Source organism: Mirounga angustirostris, unplaced genomic scaffold, assembly GCF_029215605.1.
Source record: "Mirounga angustirostris isolate CCGP_5_RB_7025 unplaced genomic scaffold, mMirAng1.0.hap1 SCAF_2, whole genome shotgun sequence".
Lineage (NCBI taxonomy): Eukaryota > Metazoa > Chordata > Mammalia > Carnivora > Phocidae > Mirounga > Mirounga angustirostris.
In genome coordinates this window covers 186,755,330-186,769,005 of record NW_026991710.1, presented here as the reverse complement: position 1 = coordinate 186,769,005, position 13,676 = coordinate 186,755,330, and the positions used below count along the sequence as shown (strand labels likewise).

General features: G+C 49.2%; 1 protein-coding gene across 2 annotated transcripts; it reads left to right on the top strand.

The window, feature by feature from the left end:
- Window positions 1–502: 502 nt before the first annotated feature.
- Window positions 503–2,377, top strand: HELT (helt bHLH transcription factor). Of its 2 annotated transcripts, none has more exons than XM_045879279.1 (4): window positions 503–529; window positions 990–1,094; window positions 1,365–1,461; window positions 1,881–2,377. In XM_045879279.1, exons 1-4 carry the CDS (start codon window positions 503–505, stop codon window positions 2,375–2,377), a joined length of 726 nt encoding a protein of 241 aa, XP_045735235.1. The 2 variants fall into 2 exon arrangements, with proteins under 2 accessions (XP_045735235.1, XP_045735233.1); XM_045879277.1 differs by having other exon boundaries at window positions 1,878–2,377.
- Window positions 2,378–13,676: the final 11,299 nt, after the last annotated feature.

Here is a 13,676-nt window from a genome sequence, read left to right as displayed (position 1 = left end):
GACTCAGCGGTGGGACTAAAGGAGGCGACACTGTTTTGTGAGGGCCCTCGCCCCCCGGTGCCCGCGGCCGCTGCGCCCCGGCGCTCTGCGCCTGCTGCAGGCGCTCCCTCGCCCGCCACCCCAAGTTTACCGCCTCCTTTTCCCGCCGGGTTTGTTGCCATGCAAATGTTAGTCCCCCGCCGATCACGTGTCCTTTGAAGGGCCACGTGGATTAACAAAGCTGATCTGCCCCCAGCTCGCCCCCCTCGGCTGCTAATTTTTTTTTTTCTTAACTTCTTTAAAACTGATCTTGAATGCATACATCCCCCAAACGCAGCTCCCCTAATCCTATGGAATAATTCAACTCGTGAATGCACTTGGAGCCCTAGATGACCGCTTTATAAGGCAGTCCCTCAGAGTTGGGAGGCTGCAGTCTACCTGGGACACTCGAGGAGGCACACGAGGCGGAAAGTGGACGGGTGACTCGCGCCACCTCCTCTCCCGAGGGCGCGTACTGACCAGGATGTCAGACAAGCTCAAGGAACGCAAAGTGAGTCGGCTGAGTCCAGACAGCCCTTGCGCCCTGATGGTGGGGGCGTCTGAACTCCCCGAGCCGCCACCTGGCTGGACCGACGGCAGGGACGCGGCACACGGGACTCTCGTGCGGAGGAATCTTGAGTGGTCTGGCGGGGGGAATGAGGTTAGAGAGGGGAGACTCCTTAACTAGGGAGGAGCCCACGCCCGAGACTGATGGCCACCTCCCCAGTGCCCTGGCGCTCAGCTTGACGGCGTGGCCGGAGCGGGTAGGGCTGCTGGAAGAGGAGCGCACCAGCCTGGGCGTGAGAGGGCAGAGCTCATTTGACTCTTGTATGGAGGGGCAGGGACCCCTTCCGGGGGGAGTCCCTGGGCCGCGCTGGGGGTTTGGGAAGACGGTTGACACGCAGCTACAGCCACGACTTTGACGACTCCCTGGGCAACACTACCCTAAACGTACAAACCTCTGTTCGCAGAGAACCCCCGTTTCCCACAAAGTGATAGAAAAGCGGAGGAGGGACCGGATTAACCGCTGCTTGAACGAGCTGGGCAAGACCGTGCCCATGGCCCTGGCGAAGCAGGTAACGTCAGAGGCCGAGCTTACAGAGCCAGGCGCTGGGGCTCCTCCGCTGCCACTCTCGGCAGGGATGCAGGGAGTCCGGAGACGGAGAGGGCCTTTCCCGTGGGCTCTTCTCCCTGCGGGCCCGAGCGCCGAGCGAGCCCCAGGCGGCCCTCTGCGCAGATCCACTGCAGCGCCCTGCTCGCTGCTCCAGATTAATCCGTGCACCCAGCCTGCCGGGGTTGGCTTGCGCCCGTTGGGTCGCTGCGAGGAGCCCTTCCTCCTTTTGCAGAGTTCCGGGAAGCTGGAGAAGGCGGAGATCCTCGAGATGACCGTTCAGTACCTGAGAGCCCTGCACTCCGCTGATTTTCCCCGGGGAAGGGAAAAAGGTGGGCTTGGGTTGGGCAAAGGGGAACCTGGGCAGGGAGCATTCGCCTTATAGAGACTTGGGGGTGGGAGTAGGAGTGAAGGCCTTCACGAGAGGTCTCCACTCTGGATGCGGCCGAAGCAGGGGGAGGCGAGGTTCTACGTAAGCAAGGGGGACGGGGGACAGGTTTCTGGGGATGCTGGTTCCGTCGCCTCCTCTCAGGTGGGGGAAGGGTGGGGTCTGGCTCTTAAGGAAAAGGGGGTCGTTTGCTTGCGCTTTCCGGTCTCCAGAATGGGGTAGGAGAGGACAGGCCTCGAATGGGAACTCTGGCCAGAAACATGATGGGAGGGAGGTGCCTGATACCCGCCTCGGGCTCCCGATGGGCAAGGGGCTGCTCATGGCTTTTGCTCCTTTCCGCGGGTTTACTCGCCCCTCCAGCAGAACTGCTAGCGGAGTTTGCCAACTACTTCCACTACGGCTACCACGAGTGCATGAAGAACCTGGTGCATTACCTCACCACCGTGGAGCGGATGGAGACCAAGGACACCAAGTACGCGCGCATCCTCGCCTTCTTGCAGTCTAAGGCCCGCTTGGGCGCCGAGCCCGCCTTCCAGCCGCTAGGTTCGCTCCCGGAGCCGGATTTCTCCTATCAGCTACACCCAGCGGGGCCCGAGCTCGCGGGCCACAGCCCCGGGGAGGCCTCCGTTTTCCCGCAGGGCGCTGCCCCCGGGCCCTTCCCCTGGCCGCACGGCACGGCCCGCAGCCCGGCGCTGCCCTACCTGCCCAGCGCGCCCGTGCCGCTCCCGAGCCCCGCGCAACCGCACAGCCCCTTCCTGGCGCCCGTGCAGGGGCTGGACCGGCACTACCTCAACCTGATCGGCCACGCCCACCCCAACGCTCTCAACCTGCACCCCTGCCAGCACCCCCCGGTGCTCTGACGCTGCCTCGCCCGCCAGATTTCTCCGAGCGTCGGGCGCTGCTTAGGAGAAATACTGTATGTTGTACAGGTGTAAATATTGTGCCAACAAAAAAATGGGTGGGGGGAAGGCCAAGAGCAAATTAGTCTCCTGAAGGATCTCCCCCCTGGCAATAAACGATTTCTGATAAAGACCCAAGAGATGCATTTCTTTGTTACCTCCCGCTCCTCCACAACCACGTTTGGAGGTGCCGAGGGCGCCAGTCTGATAGGGCCAAGGTGATGCTCTTCAGTACTTGGGGGCGGGGGGCGCCGCAGGGTCTGAGCAGGAGGGAGGAAAGCCTAAATGGAGCCTCGCTTCGGGGCCGGAAGTCGTGGCTCCCTCGGAGCTCCAGACCCTCACCCGACAGGTGCGCACCTTGGGCATTTGCCTCGGAGCAGGGCGCGCGCGAAGAACTGGGCCCTTGACTCTCAGAAAATGCAAATCGAGGACCCGCCCCAAACTGGCTTTAGCGGACTTTTACCAGCTCCGACCCGGGCGCCCTTCCCACTGCGACACAAGGCCGGGAATCGCGCGCGCACCACGCGCCGACTGGCCTGGAGAGCGGCGCAACTCAGGCCAGCGAGATGCATGACTAAGTTTACAGCTTTAACACGTCTCTGGGAAAAAAAAAAAGAGAGAGAGAGAGGAAGTAACTTCTGAGTTATGGCTCAGAAACAACATACGAGGAAGTTCGTTACTTTTGGATGACGACTACTCAGCGCCGCCGGAGGGTTCAGGGAAGCGGGCCTTGCCTTTTTGCGCACAGATCCCCTCAGCTTCAGGGACGCTAGGCAACCGGGTGAGCAGCCGGCAACAACCAGGTCAAGAGACGCGCTCCCCAGGGGACTGTTCCCTCTGCAGATCCCCACCATCCGCCACTGGCGCGGGGTCCAGACGCTGGGCCCAGACGCGGGGCAGTCTGTCCAGGTTCTCAGGCCGGTGAGAAAAAGCCTCCCTTTCCCCCTTTCCCGGGAGAGAGAGGCTGGATTTTAACCTTCTGCTCAACCCAGAACGTCGTGAGGGAAGTTTTCAGGGCCCAGGGGAGACTTGGCCAGTGATCTTTAGGAGATGAGGGTTTTCAATTCCAACTGGATCTGCACCCCACCCACAACACAGCGATACACTCAAAATAGCAAACAAAAATCATGTTTTTCTAAAGTCCCAAATAGCAAAATGAGCCTGCTATTGTTTTATGTAAACCGGTAAAATGAACAAGGTATCCAAAAGGCTGATGTTGTTTGTGGCGATTTAAATTGTTTTCTTTCATTGCTTTTTTTCCTTTGTTCCTATATTTCCTTTTTTGTTCCCTAGCTCTGATACCCTTTAAATAAATAATTTGAAATTATGTAGCAGGTTTTCCTGTTTCCAGAGGCCATTCAACCAAACTACAATTATTTGTCTTCTCCCAGATTAGCTGGAGGACAATAAATTAACTTATTCCATTTCTGTGGACAGGGTTTAAGGGAGCTCTGACCTAGACTATTTACTGAGGTCATGGAATAGGATGACCTGCAATTTGTAAACCATCAAACTCGATTTAATCAGAGACAGGCGAAAAAGAAAAAAAAAAAAAAGGAAAGAAAAGATAAGAAAAAAAAAAACAAAAAATAAACCCTCTTCATTACATTGCCCATAAAGTGAAATTTAAATGTGCAAGGAGGGGGCAGGGGAAATCTATAAACTTTAGAAAAGGTCTTGCAAGTAAGGAGTTCTTGCCCTAACCTATACTCCATGTCACTACAATACTTATCTATAAAATGTGAGATGCAAATACCTCCTCCCCTTATGAACTGATATAGCTGGAGCCTGAAAGCAAATGTCAGGCCAGGAGGCCTTCCGGATCACAAATATACATTGCACAGTATGGAATGGAAGTGAATTATGCAGAAATGGGAGAATGCATGGTGCCTATTATTGGAACACATGTCTTACACCCATTTTCATCAGCGCTGGATACAGAATATGAAGAAGGCCTTTCAGGCTTTTTTTTCTCTGAGCATTAAGCCAATCTGAATTCCCTTTGGCAGTGAAGCATTAAAGATATAGTGTTACCCTGGAAATATAAATTATTAATATATTCAGCATTTTTGTCACTTCTCAACTGTTAACCAAATTAGACAAAACTTTCTTTTACTAAGTAGATTTTCTCTTTGGGATTAGCTTTGGGAATGCACAGGGCCACCACAGTAAAAACTGTGGTCATTTACATATAATTTTGCAAACTTCCACTGGTCCATGACAGTCTTTGTACCTCAAATGTTGGTATTCTTGATTTTTTTTTTTTTCTTTCTCATTTAACTGTGGAGGATAAAACCCTGCTTTGGGTTTACAATGACTTTAGGATAAAAGTCTCCCTCCCCTTTCTCTTCCTCCCTCTTCTGTGTGTGTGTGTGTGTGTGTGTGTGTGTTGTGTCTTTTTCAGAAACCTTCATTCCAAAGTTCCAATTCTCCGGGCTTGGCCAAAAGTCAAACTTGGAATAGTCTGACTTTGCAAAAGATTAAAAATGTCACTACAAAATGGAATTGATTCAGATCAGATTGTGACTTTAAAGTGTTCTTTCCTGCACTTTCTCTGACAACACATTCCTCCCAGCCTTGCTGTCCCAAACCCCCACCTCCTCCCTGCCTCTGTCTGAGTCTCTTAGGCCCAATCCCTCCACTCTTTCTTTTAAGTAAGTTGTATAGTAATGGTTTCCAAGAGAGGCTCAACCAAACCCAGAAATAACAAAAAACAAAACGCAGTGGGTTTGGCTGGAGGTGACCCATTGTGACACCCCTGAAAGGGGCAACCCCTTGTTTCTTGGGCTTCATCCTTGAGTAGGCAAGAATAAAAATAATCATCCCCATGAAATCAAAGGTTTTCTCCAGAGGCTTGAGGGACAAAGCTGATGGCTGGTGCTTTGGGTCGGTCCCTGTGGCTCTGTAGGGCTAGAAGTAGGCGGTTCCAGGCTCTCCGGCTGCCCCTGCCGAAAGGGTGGTAATACAGAGCTCACTGATGCTTCCGAGCGTTATTGAACAAACACAGCCCATGTATCAGTGGGGGCCCTCCAGTCTGGGCTGCTACATACCAGGCAAGGAAGCTGGAGGAGCAGCTATGTAAGGGCTTCATGGACCCCACAAAAGTATGGCATTCCTAGGAACCTGGTAATGGGTATCTGCATGTATGCCAAGAAAAATAAGGCAACACTTAGTAGGTGCTCAATAAACATTTGTGGAATGACTAAATGAACTGCCTAACAGTGCTGAGCCTCTTGGAATTCTGCATCTCCCCTAGACTTCTTGTTTCTGGCCCTGAGATCCCTCCTCACTTCAGCAGAGACCAAAACGTACCGGTATACCCAACTTTGCCCAGAAATTCTACCTTGTGGTCTGGCAGCGGGAGACAGTGCCTGGCCTGCTGGGTGAAGGCAGTTAACTCGTGCTGAGGGCCCAGCTAAATGCAGACCCCAAGTCCAGGATTTGAATTCTGAACTCACCTGATGGAGGTTCTGCTCCTTTCACATGAGAAAGATCCAAGACTGGGCTGAGCCAGAGTCTACCTTCTCTTCTGCACCATTAGTTGTTCAGAGTGGGGCTTCTGGAGCCAAACTACCTGGATTTGCATTCCAGCTCTGCTGCGTACTAGCTGTGTGCCTCTGGACAAGTTGCTAAGCCTCTCTGTGTCTGTTTCATCATCTGTAAAACAGGGATATTAAAAGTGCCTGTACCTCATGTGGGTTGCTAGGAGGATTAAGCGAATTGGTACACTCAAAGCACTCTAGACAGTGTCTGGCCCACAGTGAATGTTCAATAGATGTTAGCTATTATAATAATAATTATCTAGCACTCCCTCCTTTCTCCTAAAGAGTCAGACCCTTGCGGCCACCTCAAAGAAAAAAGTAAAATGTCAAGGCAATCATTAAAAAAAATCTGAACTTTCCCCGCCCCCCAAAACAAATCTTAAACCTCAAGGCTTGTTCTGGAACAAGGCAATAGTCTCCATTTAGGGCAAGTGGGGCTAAGGAGCTCTAATTCCAGCACATGGTCAATCTGGGGGCTGTGAGCCCTTCTCCCAGTTGTGACTGATAATCCGAGCCCCCCTGATAACCTTGGAGTACCATCTCTCGCACTCTCCCCTTATGGCCTTATGTGATCCTGCAACAGCTCTTATACCTACATTCCCACATTGTCTCTCCAATTACACATCAATGCCTGTTAACATACAAATCTTGGCTGTTGCAAATTCTCTTTTGGAACATGGGGTACACGAATAAACAAATTCAATATTCCTTAAGTACACTTTCTATGGCAGCTTTATGTTCTTGTCAGCATCTCCCTCCACCCCTGCGCTTTTCCTATGCAAGCCTTTCATCTGTCCTCTTCTTCACCTGTCTGCCCCACCGCTGGCTCCAGACTCAACCCTTGATGCAGGTAAAGGCTGTGCCCTGGAGGGACCCTGTCCCAAGTGCTCACTCCCGGGCTCGCTTGGTCTTCAGTCCTCACTCTCCTCACCTGTCGGATTGCTTGGCTCCTGCTATCTGCTTCTCCATGTGTCAGGCGCCTGGCATAAGAGTGTATCTGTGTGTGTTCCCCGTGTGGAGGGGGGATCCCTGGAGTAATCCTTCTGATACTCCTGGTATCCCTTCCTGGTCTGCAGCTATCAAGGGCAGTGCTCAGGAGGTGGGCCCAGGCACCCAGCTGGCCACAGAAGCCCTTTCTCTCTCTGGCTGCCAACCTGCCCACAGGAAGCGAGCAAGCATCCCTACTAGGCTGGTTGGCAGATTTCCAGTCTTCCTATACTTCTTCTGGGTAAGTTTAAGGTCAAGTGTTGCAAGCCCCCCTCTCTCCACCCACAGAAGGTGCATCCGCTGATCAGTAGCAAAATAGACATTTTTATCTCCACCTGACACCTACATCTACATCTCAGATGATTTAGAGCACAGAGAGGAGGAAAAAAAAAAGACTCACTAATCAGATAGCCTGAAACCCGAGAAGCTGGGGGCCTCCGTGTGTGTAGCTAGGAAGGTAGACACACATATATGCCCAGGAGCGCCTGCGTATGTGTGCCCAGGATGTGTGCTTGGGTACACAAGCATGCACTTGGGTGGGCAAACTGCAGCCAGAGGAAAGAGCCACCCACTGAAGACAATGGCTAGGTTAGAACTTGAGGGACCCAGCTATTTCTGGTTGGCTTGGAAGATAAGCAGCAACCATGATGAAGGTCTGCAAATCTGTCCCATGATCATCTTGGACAAACCCTCTGTTCAGTGGGAAGAGCTGAAGCAAAGCAGCAAAGAGGCAGTAGGCGGTGTGATGCCGAGTGGGGGCCTGGGGGAGAGCTGTATTCTATCCCACCGAAGCCACAGAAAAAGGGGGGATGGGAGATGGAGCAGGAATGCTGGGCTGAGCTATAGAGCAAAAAGGACCCCAAGAGAGCTGGGACCCTGAGCACTTTTTAATCTGTCTATTCCTGACTGGCCTCATTTATAATGTGTAGCTTAGAAGCAAGAGTCAATAAAAATCCATTAGTTAAAACTTTATAAATATGATGAAACTTTTTAAATACAATATTTCTAGGAGACCTTTTGCAAGGTTTGACAAAATGAAAGTCCATCCCCTCTATCCCTGTTTTGTTATAGGTCCATCGGTAGAGGTCTTTTTTTTTAAGATTTTATTTTTTTGTTTGAGAGAGTGAGTGAGCGAGCGAGAGAGAGCATGAGCAGGGGAAGAAGCAGAAGGAGAGGGAGAAGCAAACTCCCCGCTGAGTGGGGAGCTTGATGTAGGGCTCAATCCAGGGACCCCAGGATCACAACCTGAGCCGAAGGTGGACCCTTAACAGACTGAGCCACCCAGGCGCCCCTAGAGGTCTTCCACAATAAAAGAGTTTCATTTCTATGCACTAAACACCAGGACTTCATTTTCTACATAAACATGATTCCTATTTTATATCTATGTCAGAATATAAACCTGTGACCGAGCCCCGTTGCTCTTTCGAAATACAACCTAAAGTGTACTTAGCAGAGAAAAACAAGTGCTAGAAGGTAGCCATGGGGAGAATGCGCACAAGCCTCCGGACTATAAGGTACAACGCCGCTCTGAGCTTCTGGGATGTAGTCTATCCCACTCAGGTGGCAAAGCCATGACTGCAACCCTCTACATCCTCAGCAAACCTGGGGGAAGTCGGGGGAGCCAATTCTGGACACTTAGAAAAGTTGTTCTGGAAAAAGTCAAATTGCAGGGAGGGTCATTTGCAAATGTATATTCTGGCCACAAGCCACAAACAATAAACTTGTGAAAGCGTGAAGAGTCCCTGGTCTCACAAACCCTTCCTCCTCTAACATCCAGTAAAGAGGCAGAGATGAATACAATGGAACCTCATCTGAATTATATTACAACTCAGTCAGAAGGACCCGAGCAACATGGGTATTGTCAAATTAGAGCTGAATTATACCTGTTCTGACCCCGAGCCCCTGGCTGATGATGGCCCAAACATATGTGCTGAGGGGAGGCTCCGGGGTGGGGGTTGGGGGGAGGCATTTCATGGCTGCATCAGTAATTTCAAAGGGACAACATTGTTTCAGAGTGAAACATTTCTTAGAATGCAATTAAAAACTGAAAGAGAAATTTTAGAAATTCTAAAACTACTGAAAGTAGGATTGTGTTATCTGCTTTCTTGGTATGAAAAGAACATTTATCAGTGAGAAAACATTTTCAAATCTGTTCAATTATGAATTAGAGAGAGAGAGACACCAGCAAAGCTGAATATGCTTTGGAGGATGACGGATTTTAGGAAACAGTGAGTCCCAAGAAGCATCGAATGATTTCCTATGAGGACAGTCCTGTGGGTAATAACAAAGGGATGCGGAGAATGAGAATATATGATGAATTTATGTTGCACCTGATGGTGGTTTGGGAGCATGAGGTGTTTGCTGTGGTTTGCAAGCTTCTTCCAAAAAAGAGTTTGTGGTGTGTTTTTACATCTAATATCTGGTCATACTTTGCCAGGACACGATGAACCTCATCCTCATTAAGGAGGAAGCTGCAGAGCCGAAGTACTGACTTGAATTCTGGGAGGGAAACTATCAACATCCAGCTTCTTAAAAAGCTCTCTGTAGGGTCTTCTAGTCACCCTGGAGCTACAGGAGAGAAAATCATTGGACAAATAAACTCTTTCTCCCCAAATATATAAATATATCAAAACATAAATGTTTCCTCCCTTCTCTTCACCCCTTCTTTCTCTACCCACCCCTTCTTGTCCCCATCACCAACTTTTTCTCTTATTGGGTAGGACCACTTATCCTGAGGGTTTCTTTGGAGTTCCTTAATGTAGGCAGAGATATCCTACGCTACAGAAGGGGAAGTGCTTCCATTTTCTTTTCAGATCTCCTTACTTCCAGGGAGACTCACCATCTGCCTCCCCCTGATCCACCACCGTCCCTTGATCTGTCCCTCTCCCTTCTCCTGAACTCCACATTCAAACAGTCATCACGTCTGGTTGACTTTACCTCTCACCTCTTGAATCTGCTCACTTCTGTCTCCTCTGCCACAGCCAGAGCCCAGCCCAACAACGTCCCCCTCCAGCTTCCCGCCCCTTGTCCCAGCTTCCCTGTTTGCTTCCTCGAATTCAGTGTCAACATGGCCGCCAGAGTGATTTCTGTCTAACATACAGATCCCAAACTCCCCTGTTCAGCCTTATTCGATGCCTTCCCAGGGCTCTTAGGATAAAGTCCAAGTTCCCTGTTCAGGTCTTCCTACTGTGGCCCCCACATACTTCTCGGGCCTCTCTGCTTGATACTCACCCAGACCCAACATCAGGCACTCTGACTTCCTCCATTGCTCAGGAGTACGGAGGTCTCTCTCATGCCAGGCTCTCGCAAATGCCACATGTCAGAGGCAAAGGAAAGTTCAGAGTACCTTATTCCCTAGGCGACTGGTCAGCCTGCTCCGAACTACCTACTCTTCTCTGATGGGATGTTGATCTTGACTCACCTCAAGTGAAGGGGGATGCTTACTTGCAGCAACACTGTGCCCACTCACTCCTACAAATCTATCTCTGAAATGGCTTCAGAGACATTGACAAAATCATATGAAAATGATGCTCTGGTCTGTATGTTTTTTCTGGACTTTTAAAATAAGTCAAACAGCATCATTATTTGAGGCATTAAATATACTCACTTAGAGGCATGGTGATTAAGAACATGGGCTCTGGAGCTGAACTGCTTGGGTTGGAGCCCTGGCTCCACCATGTCCTAGCTGTATGACCTTGAACAAATTATTTAACAGCTCTGAGCCTCAGTTCCCTAGTTAAATGGACTGATAGTACCTACCCCATAGGGAGGATGGGAGAATAGTTACCACAGCAGTGCCTGGCCAATGGTCTGTACCCAGGAACCTAGCTATTATGGCTGAAGTCTGCATGGGATTGTTATATAGACTAAAACAATTTCCTTTGAGACTTGATGACCTATTAATAATATTGAATTTTGGGGGAAAAAGTTTATCCTTTCAATTCGCGGTCTCTTTTTTCTTGAACCAGTCTTAATGTTCATGTTTTCCTCTCTGCATCAGAAGACATCAAGAATGGAAGAAAGGAAGAGATCTCTTGTTAGGACTTGCTAGGTACCAGGCACAGGGGCAGCTCCAGAAGTTCTAAAGAGAGTTCAGAGAAGCTTGGAGTAGGGCTAGGGGATGTGTCTTAAAACTGCGACCACACTACCACACCGTTCAGGGTGGCCTTAGCTGAGCTGATGACGATTGAGAGCTCAGTCCCCCAAAGGCACTCTTTGCTGTCTTCTCTGACCTGGCACAGCGCTGGGCGCTTTCCCAAGCTGTTGTGTTGTTGCCCCATTTCATCTCCACAGTCACCCTCAAGTTTCAGATGAGAGCTAACTCAGAGACTCTGTCCTGAGCCACCCAAAGTCTCTTTGTGGCAGAGCTGGGATTTGAACTACAATATGTTTGCTTCCCAGCCCAGCTCCTTTTCTTCCCTGCAGTGGCTGCCACCATCAGGAACATTTTCCCACTTTCTTACAAGAGTAGGGTTTGGATCTAAGCTTGAGAATACTCTTCTTGTGTAAAGTTGTGGTCCTCCAGGACTTCAGAATTGGGCAGTTGGCTGTCCCAATGTACAGTCTCTAAAATGCAGGTTTCAAAAAATAATATAACATTAAAAGACTAATTACAAAAGCAATCGATGCTCATTGCAGAGGCTGTAAACACATTCGAAAGTATAAGGAAAATACAAAAACACCTATAATCCTACCATCCAGTTATAAGCACTAACATTTTTTATAGGTTTCCTTAAAACCTTACTGTGCACACACTAATTTTAAAATAAGTTTTAAATAACAAATACATTTATATGAAATAAAATGTTAAAAGTACAAAAGGGCAAACAGTGAAAAGTCAGCGTCCCTCCCCCCTTTGCCCCCAGCCATCCTGTGCTTCTCCTGGGAAGAGATCACTATTACCAGTTTTTATGTATCCTTTAAAAGATAGTCCATGCATACACACAAACTGAGTCATTTTACAACTCTCTTTATTTTATAAAATGGTACGTTTAAAAATTTATTTATTTTATGAGAGAGATAGAGAGCAGGGGAGGGCCAGAGGGAGAGAAAGAGACAGAATCCTCAAGTAGACTCCCACTGAACACAGAGCCCGACATGGGGCTCAATCCCATGACCCTGGGATCATGACCTGAGACGAAATCAAGAGCTGGATGCTTAACCGACTGAGCCACCCAGGCGCCCCAAAACGGTACATTCTTTTATGAGTAAATACAAACAGTACTTCGTTCTCTAGACCTGACTCACCTTCCATCTCCTTTAGTGTCACGTCTCCTTCCCAGCATTTCACACTCATATTCATTCAGGAGGTTGCACAAGCCAGTCAAAATCACCTTAAAATCTGCCTTCCTGGTAAATCCAGTGTGAGAGGGACCAAATTCTTGAAACTTCTTCCTGAGATCATCCGGTAACTATCACACGTAAGAGACAGGAACCAGAAACCCATCACATGGAGCATCTCTTCAGGAGGGCGCCACACAGACCAGGGTGTGTGATGTTCTATCACAGCTCTCTGAACAACGTCCTTCTCATAAATTAAGTCTTTCTGAATAGGAAGGGTCACTGGGTCTGAACAACTTGCCTGTTCTACCCGTTACAATCCTGGCTTCCAAACTTCTTGGAGCTTCCTGAACTAGTCAAGTCCTCTCCTGCCTTTGCAAATGCTCTTGGCCCTTTTGTCTAGAAAGTTGTTCCACCACCACCCCAACCTCCTCAGCTCCCTTCTTTACCTTGGGTACTCCAGCCTCCCCTTCGAGAGGGCACCACCAGCTCTTCTGGAGAGCTTTCTCTGATGTCCCACCTCCCACTGTCATTAGGCCCTTCTCTGTGTTACTCATTCCACTGCCAAAGCCCCCTCTGTGCCGGTCAAGTGCCCACGCCAAGGACTGAGGAAATGGGGAGTAAGGCAAGTGACGGCCTGAGGGCAGTTATATAGCCTAATGGGGAAGAAATTAGGTAAGCCAACTATTCAAGTGTGATAAATGCTAAAAAGGAACATTTAGGGTTGCTGGGGTGGTGGTGGGGGGCAGTGTCCAGAGCAAAAGCTCCCAACTGGTCCAAATGGAACAGAGAAAGGGACATACCAGCTGATGCCTGAAGGAAGTATAAGAAGTGACTTGGGGAAGTAAAGGAAGAGGGTTTCAGGTAGAAAGAACATCTTGTGTGAAAGCTCAGAAGCGTGAAAGAGGAACTTCTAAGGAGTTCACTGTTGCCCATATGGCTAGTGAATTGTCTTAAGATTTTACCGGATATGCCTTTTAAAAAGACCACTCTACAACCTAGTGGTTGCCAGAAAGGAGAGGGGTAGGGGAAGGGCAAAATGGGTGGAGGGGGAAGGGAGGTACAGGCTTCCGGTTATGGAATGAATATAGAATGAGCGGCACCGCATAGAGAATGTATGGTGACGGATGGGAGCTACACTTTTGGTGAGCATAGAGCATAATGCACAGAGTTGTTGAATCACCATGCTGTACACCTGAAACTAATCTAACGTTGGGTGTCAACTATACTTCAATAAAAAGAATTTTTTAAATAAATAAAAAGATCACTCTGATTTCTGTGTGGGCTGAGTCTCTCGTGCAAAAATGGAGATGGAGGGACCAGAGTTTGTGGCATTGACACAGGATTTCTCTCTACAAAGTTGAAGCCCAGTATCAGTTTATTCAAGTTTATAATTCTGCATAAATTTTGATGATGGATTGTTTCTGAACCTTTTAAAAGGGCACTAGATT